Source organism: Cebus imitator, unplaced genomic scaffold (assembly GCF_001604975.1).
Source record: "Cebus imitator isolate Cc_AM_T3 unplaced genomic scaffold, Cebus_imitator-1.0 Scaffold85, whole genome shotgun sequence".
NCBI classification, from domain to species: Eukaryota; Metazoa; Chordata; class Mammalia; order Primates; family Cebidae; genus Cebus; species Cebus imitator.
Window position 1 is genome coordinate 97,464 of NW_016107400.1, and position 9,474 is coordinate 106,937.

General features: G+C 43.9%; 1 protein-coding gene and 2 long non-coding RNA genes across 3 annotated transcripts in view; 1 reads left to right on the top strand and 2 right to left on the bottom strand.

Annotated features, from left to right (window-relative positions):
- LOC108308412 overlaps nucleotides 1–1,974 on the bottom strand; it is a 4,411-nt gene extending 2,437 nt beyond the window's left edge. The window contains exons 1-2 of the long non-coding RNA XR_001826910.2: nucleotides 1,539–1,974; nucleotides 765–855 (exon numbers count right to left, since the gene is read on the bottom strand). This is a non-coding gene — a long non-coding RNA (uncharacterized LOC108308412). The remainder of the gene's footprint in view (nucleotides 1–764; nucleotides 856–1,538) is intronic.
- Nucleotides 1,168–7,983, top strand: CCL5 (C-C motif chemokine ligand 5). The gene is made up of 3 exons (XM_017534196.2): nucleotides 1,168–1,390; nucleotides 2,924–3,035; nucleotides 7,158–7,983. The coding sequence occupies exons 1-3, from the start codon at nucleotides 1,315–1,317 to the stop codon at nucleotides 7,243–7,245; spliced, it is 276 nt and encodes a 91-aa protein (XP_017389685.1). The 5' UTR covers nucleotides 1,168–1,314; the 3' UTR covers nucleotides 7,246–7,983.
- On the bottom strand, nucleotides 2,109–6,463 carry LOC119472091. The gene is made up of 3 exons (XR_005201201.1): nucleotides 5,394–6,463; nucleotides 2,266–2,293; nucleotides 2,109–2,147 (listed from the first exon to the last, which is right to left on the bottom strand). It is a non-coding gene; the product is annotated as an uncharacterized LOC119472091 (long non-coding RNA).
- Nucleotides 7,984–9,474: the final 1,491 nt, after the last annotated feature.

Below are 9,474 nucleotides of genomic sequence, written 5' to 3' on the forward strand. Positions count from 1 at the left end.
CAACTACTGAAATAGGAATTGATGAATATTTACTGTATCCAATTCTTTGGAATGGAGTAAGGACTCCAGCTCTAAACCATAAGTTTCACATGGGTTCAGTTTCGAGGATACCCCCAACCACTCCCAACCTTTAATGTTGGGCAGTACTTAATGGACAGACCACTGAAGTGGGAGCCAGGGCAACTTGGCTCTGGTCCCAACTCTGTCATTCATTTGCTGTATGTTCTTAGCAAGTTACTCCTGTTCACTGGGCCTTGGTTTCCTCTTGAGCAACTGAAAAACATGGAAAAAATGATCCCTAAAGTCCTTTGAAGCTTTCATATTCTGTAACTTTTGTGCCCAAGAAGGCCTTACTGAGATGAGATCCCAGTATTTATTGAGTTTCCTCGTTCATAAAATGAGGATAATAATAGTAACTGAGTTGACACGCACTAAGCCGGTAGAATAGTGGCTGCCACAGACAGGCCCTCAGTTAATGCTAGCCAATAATGGTACAGTATGCTGGAAGAGATCTTTCTCTCTCTCTCTCTGCTTCTCAACAAGCCTATCATCAGTTATTCCACTTTATAAACAAGGAAATAGAACTCAAAGACATTAAGCAATTTTCCCAAAGATTGCTTAGCAAATCAATGGAAGAGACCCTATGGCCAGGATGAAAACAAGAAACTCCCACAAGAAGACTCCAACTCACATCTAGTGAACAGGTCCCCCAACGCCCAGCTCAGATCAACAGCCATGCCACAATTTATAGTGAGTGTACTCACCTCCTTTGGGGACTGTATGTCCAGAGGACTCTCCTCAATAAAATACCTTATAAATAACATCCTTCTATGGATGAGGGAAAGGAGATAAGATCTGTAATGAATAAGCAAGAGCTCTGAAGGCAATCAAAGACTCAGTGACTTATGATTCTATCCTAACTGCCCCTCCTTCTTGTCCCCAAGGAAGCAGCTTCCTGCTCTCTGAGGAGGACCCCTTCCTTGGAATGTAAAACTGAGGATGTCAGCAGAGAAACTGTTTCCCACTACTGGTGCTTGGCCAAAGCGGTAACTGATAAGTTCACTCTAGATGGGAGAGCAGTGGTGGGGAGACAGAGACTCAAATTTCCGGAGGCTATTTCAGTTTTCTTTTCAGTTTTGTGTAATATCACTTATGATACCAGCCAATGCTTGGTTGCTATTTTGGAAATTCCCCTTAGGGGGTGCCCTTCAATTGGCCCCAACTCCTATAAAGGGCCAGCCTGAGCTTCAGAGGATCCCTGTAGAGGATCCTGAGACAGCACGTGGACCTCCCACAGCCTCTCCCACAGGTACCATGAAGGTCTCCGTGGCTGCCTTCGCTGTCATCCTGGTTGCTACCACCCTCTGCGCTCCTGCATCTGCCACCCCATGTAAGTCCTGCTCTTGACCACCACTGCCCCTGGAGTCGGACCCTCTGCCCACCCCACCCCAATGACTGCCCCAGACCTTGTCCTCTTTTCAACTGTAATATGAATACTGTCTGAACCTCATTATTTACATTCTTCTGGATTGTCTTACCCAGGTGTCCTGTTGTCCTTGAGAGATCTCTAAACTGCTTCATGGCAGGGATCTCTTGATCAACTTTCCTGTCGTCAAGGTCTACTTCCCCAAGGCCCACAAGTGTTCACTAAGTGTGAACTGATGTTGGGAAGATTAGTAGTCATGAGTGGCTCACACTGATCTTGAAACATGACTGACTCATGCCTGTCAGCAGCAGGGTTTCTTAGAAATGTAACTAAACTATAAATTCCTGAGAGAGTCATATTCTCTCTTATTTCAGAAATGTAAAAAAAAAAAATGGGTTTATGAGAGGATACATGGCTTTATTAGTAGTGAATACTTTTTTTTTTTTTTCCTGAGACAGAGTTTCACTCTTGTTGCCCAGGCTGGAATGCAATGGTGCGATCTCGGTTCACTGCAACCTCTGCCTCCCGGGTTCAAGAGATTCTTCTGCTTCAGCCTCCCAAGTAGCTGGGATTACAGGCATGCACCACCATGCTGGGCTAATTTTTGTATTTTTAGTAGAGAGGGCTTTCTCCATGTTGGCCAGGCTGGTCTCCAACTCCCGACCTCAGGTGATCCGCTTGCCTCGGCCTCCCAAAGTGCTGGGATTACAGGTATGAGCCACTGTGCCCAGCCAACATTTAAAAAATAAATAAAAACAGAGAGAATAATAAAAGATAATTAAATGGCTACTATGGATCAGGCAATATGCTGATATTTGTACATCTTATTTAATACTCACAGCTATTCTTTGAGTAGCTGTCCTTGACCTACAGAAGTGAAAACAGAGAGGTTAAGTAACATGTCCATGAGCACTCAGCTAGGAATTGGGGAAGCTGGTATTCAAACCTGGTTCCATCTGGCTGGGAAGATAAAAACTACTCCTCTGTTGGGAAGTGGTAACTGATGCTTCCCAGCATCATCTTGAATTAACTGACCAACAAGAAGTTCTCTGTTGAGAGCTCTTCTCACTACAGCTTAATACATATCTTGAGGCCCCTTAGGATCCTGGCTGAGTCATGGAGCCTGAGCTTTGGAAGCCTCCCCACAACCCACCTAGGTCTCAAAGAAACCAAGTTCTGAATCCACTGAGGATCCTGGAATGGCAAAAATGAGACCAGAGAACCCAGGACAAACCAGGCAGAGGCCTGAGAGCCAAGGGCAGAGGATTATGGTATAGAGGGATGGATACAAGCTTGGCTCAAGGATTATATGAGGGATTGGAATCCCCACTCTGCCACTAGGTATCCATGGCCAAGTGACTTTACCTCTCTGAGCCTCAGTTTCTGTCAAGGAAGACAACAGTTCTTTCTTAATAAATCATACAAAGTGTCCAGCACAATGTCCAGTGTGCAGGAGCAATGAATAAAAAGCTTTCCCTTCTTCCTTTCCCCTCCCAGATGCCTCGGACACCACACCCTGCTGCTTTGCCTACATTGTCCGCCTGCTGCCCCGTGCCCACATCAAGGAGTATTTCTACACCAGTGGCAAGTGCTCCATCCCAGCAGTCGTGTGAGTCTCAGCCCCATGGAACCCTCCCAGAGCCATTTCCTTTAGGAGTCCTCCGAGGATGCCCTACCCACTCCCACCCATCCTCCAGCTGCAAGCAGCCAGAGCTCCTCCAGCTCTAGCCTCAGAGTCCCCTACTATAATGTAAAAAGACTAGACAAGCTGTCCTTGTAGAATACTGCCCACTCTGATGGACTACGTTCCTAGGACTCCAATCTTTATTAGTGTGGCCTTTACTTGAACGTGGTCTGGAAATCCTACATGGAGAAGATCAAGTCAGTCATCTCCTTCAGTGAAGAACCTTACAGTCCCCTATATTTCACACCCAATCAAATCCACCTAAACCTCAGAGGAACTAGGGAGGAGAGGTCAGAGGTTAGAGATCTATAATTGCGGTCAATAAAAAACAAAAAAAAAATCCATTAGAGAAGAAATAAGGAAATGAGATTCACCTTTAAATATCTGAGCTAGTACATTTGGAAAAATACAATAAACCCTACTATATAGGAAGTGCCTACGGTATGTCAAATGTCTATGTGCATGATCTCTAAATTACACTTAGCTCTGACAAGTATGCATAATTCTCTCAATGTTTCAGGTAATGAAACTAAGATTCAGAGAGGTTTATTGACTTAGCCAAGGCTGCACAGTAAATAAGGCATGAATCTCTAGAGCCTCCTCTTTCTGCTATAGCAAAGCCGTTAGTGACAATTGCTTAAAAAATTTATAGTAGAAATGAAAACAGTGCAACCTGAAGTTTCCTATATAAGAGTGAAGTTTTTTGTTGATTTGTTTTTGTTTTTGTTTTGAGACACAGTCTTACTCTGTTGTCCAGGCTAGAGTGCAGTGGCACGATCTCGGCTCACTGCAACCTCTGCCTCCCAGGTTCAAGTGATTCTTCTGCCACAGCCTCCTGAGTAGCTGGGACTACAGGTGTATGCCACCATGCCCAGCTAATTTTTGTATTTTTAGTAGAGACAGGGTTTCACCATGTTGGCCAGGATGGTCTTAATCTCTTGACCTCGTGATTCGCCTGCCTCAGTCTCCCAAAGTGCTGGGATTACAGGCATGAGCTACTGCATCCAGCCAGGGTGAAGTTTTTTAATCCAAAAATTTTTGTGACACTGCCAAAGTTAGAGGTATTCAAAGACAGACTTTGGGTCTGATGAATCTTTTGAAGTATAGTGGTAATATTTAATAACTACTAATTTTATTTCTGAAAACAAATATTTTTCAAAAGAAGAAAATCCTTCCCTTACCACATATTATGAGCAGACAGAGATTACTAAAGCCATCATGCCAGTCCAATCTTATGGGGCTTATAGTCTAATAAGACAGCCAAGACAGACACGGCAATGACTACAGTACCCAGCAAAAAAAAAAAACGTGACAAGGGAAAGAGAAACACATTCAGCTTCAGGGATTTACAGGTTTGCTGCAAATTGTGCTTTCTGAGGAGAGATCTGGCCCAGCAGAGAAAAGCCTGAGGGATGGGATATATCAGGAAGAGGGACTGTCCCCTAGGATTCTACATTAGTTTATGTAGAGTCTCCTTGTAGAAAAGCACAGAGAGCTTTGAGTGTCAAGAAAATGCAGCAAAAGTGCCAGAGCTGTCAAGTGTAAAATGAGCTAGAACAGGGAAAGCTGAGAAAACTGGAGTCCAGTTTAGAGGCTCCTGTCATTACCCATGTGAGTAGTATCGGAGGCCGACCAGTGCCTGAAGGAAAGGAGAGACCGTTTCAAAGACAGACACCTTTGCAACCTTCAAAGGTGAAATTTGCAAGCCCTAGTAGGTGATTTGAGGTCAAAAGCACGGGAGAGAGATGGGGGTTGAGGATGACACTGAGGTTTCAACCTCTGGCTGGAGAAGGGTAGAACCACCTTAAGCCTGCAAAAGAACTGTTTAAAGAGGAAAGACTAAGGTGCCAGCAAGGTAACGCTATGGGTATGTCCAGTGGTAATGGTGAAATGAAGGGTTGGTAGCTGAGGAAAGGGTGTTAGGGCTAAAAATATGACATTCTTTTTTAGGAAAAAAGGCATATTCCAATTTTAAAAAGGCAATCCAGCCTGCCTTGGTGAGTACTGGCTAATTTGCTTTGTTAGGACTCCAGCTATGACCCTTGGTGAGTGTAGGCCCTTCAGTCAACCCCTCAGCACCCCAAATTCCTCATCTACAAATAGGGTAATAGAAGTATCCCCCACTAGGTCACAGTAAGAAAAAAATGCTTAGAATATGCCCTGGCACACAGTAGGTGCATAAGTGTTAACTTATTATTGTCATCATTATCTAAATGCATTATTGCATACACAAAAGTAACAGTTGAAATTTAACAAATGAATGCAATCCATTCATTTACTTACTCATTCCATAAACATCCATTAAGCATCAACTGTGTGCCAGGCCCAGGGCCAGAGACCTAGGAAAAATCACAAAGAAAAGGGCAGCAACTTTGAGAACATCCTCTCTTAAGGGGCAGGCAGAAGGAGGAAGTCAGGCAAGCAGAGTGTGCCAAAAATGGGGGCAAGGAGGGAAGATTTGGCGAGGAGGGCTGTTCTTTGACATCACAATCTGCAGGGGTGGGGCTGGGGGCAGGAAATGGAGGCCTTGGCTACCCTCGCCTTAGGTATTGGTTTCCTGGCCTTTTGACTTCCTGGCCAACAGGTCAAGGATGCCAAAGAGAGAGGATAGCAAGTCTGGCAGGATTTCCTGTATGACTCCTGGCTGAACAAGGCAGGGTCTGTGTCTGAAACTCTCACACCACCCTAAATAAGAACGCAAACACTAGGAGGCATGAGAGCCCAGAATACCTCTTCCTTTCCCTTTCTCATCTCTGCACATGAGAGAAAAAGAGATGGTCAAGGGGCTCTGAGTGAAGCTCAGAAAAGGGAAACCCAAAGAGAAACAAGAAATCCTCGTTCTCATCAGACAATCTAAGCCTTCACTTTGTCTGAAAACATTTAGGCTCAAGAATGTGCAGGATACATCCCAAAATGGTTAAGATAGTAAATTTTATGTTATGAATATTTTACCACGATAAAAAAAATTTAATGCTGTTAGGCACAGAATCAAAGTCTCATATTGCTCTCATCCACCCTAGAGCAGAAGTTTTAGAGCATTCTAGTGACAACACATGAATGGTATTTTTCAAACTGTATTCATACATATTATCCTTTGAGCTTCACAATAATTGTGCAAAGAATTATTTCTATCTACATTTCAGAGCTTAGTAAATGGACTCAAAAGTGTTACGTGATTTGTCCAAAATGATCAAAGTAATAAACGGTGAAATTAAGACTCAAGGTCATGCCCTTTTTTCATTCACCTACCTGTGCGGAGATATATTCATATATTTATTTGTTCAGTGTGCCAGGTATGTTGTCTAAAGCAGAATCAGATGTTCTTTTTTTGAAATGGAGTTTTGCTCTTGTTGCCCAGACTGGAGTGTAGTGGTGCAATCTCAGCTCACTGCATCCTCCGCCTCCCAGGTTCAAGCGATTCTCCTGCCTCAGCTTCCCAAGTAGCTGGGAGTACAGGCACCTGCCACCATGCCCAGCTAATTTTTGTGTTTTTAATGAAGATGGGGTTTCACCATGTTGGCCAGACTGGTCTGGAACTTCTGACCTCATGATCTGCTCACCTCAGCCTCCCAAAGTGCTAGGATTACAAGCATCAGCCACCGCACCCAGTCCAGATATTCTTTTAAGAACTTATCATCTCCCACTTATTCAGCCATGATTCAGTTCTTGAGGGACACCTTATTCTCTCTGCATCTTAAGCATCCAGCATAGGGCCTGGAACAGAGGAACTGCTGAGGAAAGGCTAGTGGTTGGCAGGCTCAATCCTGGGTTTCAAGGCTTCATATCCTCTTAGCTTTTCAGGCTGCATGTATTTGTGTAAAGGTGGGTAAAATGCACACAAATTTGTTTCTGGCTTGGAGCCCTTTGATCCAGCAGAAGAGAAAATGTCCTCTCCTTAAAAGCCACAAATAAAATCTTATGGAGCTCCAAATATGCCCTACCCCAGTACCATTGTCCTCTCCCTTTATACCTTAATCCACTTCATCCCCCAAACTGGCTGTCCCAGTACTGGCAAGATCTCATCCTCCCTCTTCTCCTCTCCCACAGCTTTGTCACCCGAAAGAACCGCCAGGTGTGTGCCAACCCAGAGAAGAAATGGGTTCGGGAATACATCAACTCTTTGGAGATGAGCTAGGATGGAGAGCCCTTGAATCTGAACTGCTTGCTGCTTGCTCTTTTCCCAGCTTGGGAGGCTTCCCCTTGCTATTATTCTACCCTACACCCTCCTTGGAGTGCCCAGATTCTACCACACAGCAGCAGTTATAAAAGCCTTCCCCAGTCTGGGCACAGTGGCTCATGCCTGTAATCCCGGCACTTCAGGAGGCTAAGGTGGGTGGATCACTTGAGGTCACGAGTTCGAGACCAGCCTGGCCAACATGGTGAAATGCCGTCTCTACTAAAAATACAAAAATTAGCTGGACGTGGTAATGTGTGCCTGTAATCTCAGCTACTTGAGAGGCTGAGGCAGAAGAATCGTTTGAACCCAGGAGGTTGAGGCTGCAGTGAGCTGAGATTGCACCACTACACTTTAGCCTGGTGACACAGCAAAACTCCGTCACAAAAAAAAAAAAAAAAAAAAAAAAAAAAACCCCCAAAAAAAAAAAAAAAAAAAAAAAAAAAAAAAGCCTCCCCCATCTAGAGCCTAGAAGAGCTTCTGAGGCACTGCTTTGTTGAAAGGAAGTCTCTAGGTTCTGAGCTCTGAAGACCCTTAGCTTCGCCATGGCTCTGTGACCAGGAAGGAAGTCAGCGTGCCTCTAGAAGCAAGGAGGGAAAGAAGACTGCGCTCCTAAGCTTCCATCTCCACCCCTCACAGGAGCTTACTGAAAAACATGAAAAATCAGCATTCCATTAAACTTCTCAATGCAACTACAAAGCTGGCTCTTGGTTTGATTTCCTCCTCAGGAACTCTCCTCTCCATGAGCATTAAGCACACAGGGGTTCAAGGCTTGCAAGCACCTGATGTCCATCCTAGATTTGTATGACACGGCTGAAAACAAAAGCTCTCTGAGAAGGAGGCATGGGTGCGCAGAGCAATTAAACTAACCAGTGACTTATCCACTCTGGAGGGGGAGAGGGGACAATAGTCACTACATACCCTCTCCTGAGTCCCCCAGAGTTTATCTTACTGCCTGCCGTAGCACCTCCCTGTTTCCTCAGACCTTGGTTGGCCCTTCCTCCCTAGCCTACCCTCCACCTTATCCCCAGTGGATTTCTTTAACACCACCCTTGCCCCTGGAATGGGATTTAATGGCAATTCCAAATGCCTCAAGTCTTTCAAATAAGGAGAATGAGGTATTTTGTGGTTTTCCACAAGTACACCAGCTCCTTTAAGGTGGGATATTCCAACTCTCCCATGCATGTCCCTTTATGTAAACATATATTGACAATATATATGGTCATAATAATAGTTAACATTAACTGCACACTCACTATGTGCCAGACATTGGCTCAGCCCCTTACATGCATCATTCTTTTTCATCCTTATAACCCTGTGGGGTTAGGTACAGTTATTAACCCTGTTTATAGTCAGGAAAACCCTTGGCAAGAGAGATAAATGATTTGCCCAAAGCCCCACAGCTCAAAGAAAAATAAAGCAGGTGACAAAGATTTACAATTAAGTTTAAACCCATCAGGTCTAATGCCAAAATCCATGCTTTTCTTTCCCACTCTTAATTTGCCAAATTCCAACCCTATGGAAATTTGCAAGAATACATCACATACCCTTCATCTAGATTCAAATATTAACATTTTACCACATTTACTTTATCTGTGTGTGGGGGCAGGGTGTGGTCAGTATACACATTTTTTTCTGAACCACTTGAGAGTAAGTTGCAAATGTGATATCATGTCACCCTTAAAAGTGTCAGGATGTATCTACTAATAACAAGGACATTGTATATAACCAAAAAATGCATACCATACTAAGGAAATTTAACAGTGACACAAAATACAGTCCATAATCAAATTCCTCTGATTGTCCCAATAATGTCCTTTATAGGTATTTTTTAAAATCCGAGATCCAATTAAGTACCCACATTGAATTTAGCTATCATGTCTTTCTTTTTTTTTTTTTTTTTTTAGACAAGATCTCACTCTGTCACCCCGGCTAGAGTGCAATGGTGTGATCACCTCAACATCCTGGGCTCAAACAAACCTCCTGAGTAGTGGAACCACAGGCACACATCATCATGTTCGGTTAATTTTTAAAAATATTTTGAGAGACAAGGGTTTCACCATGTTGCCCAGGCTGATTTTGAATTCCTGGGCTTAAGCCATCCTCCTGCCTTGGCCTCCCAAAATGCTGAGATTACAGGCATGAGCCACCATGCCCAGCCAGTCATGCTGCTGCTTCTTCTTTTTTTTT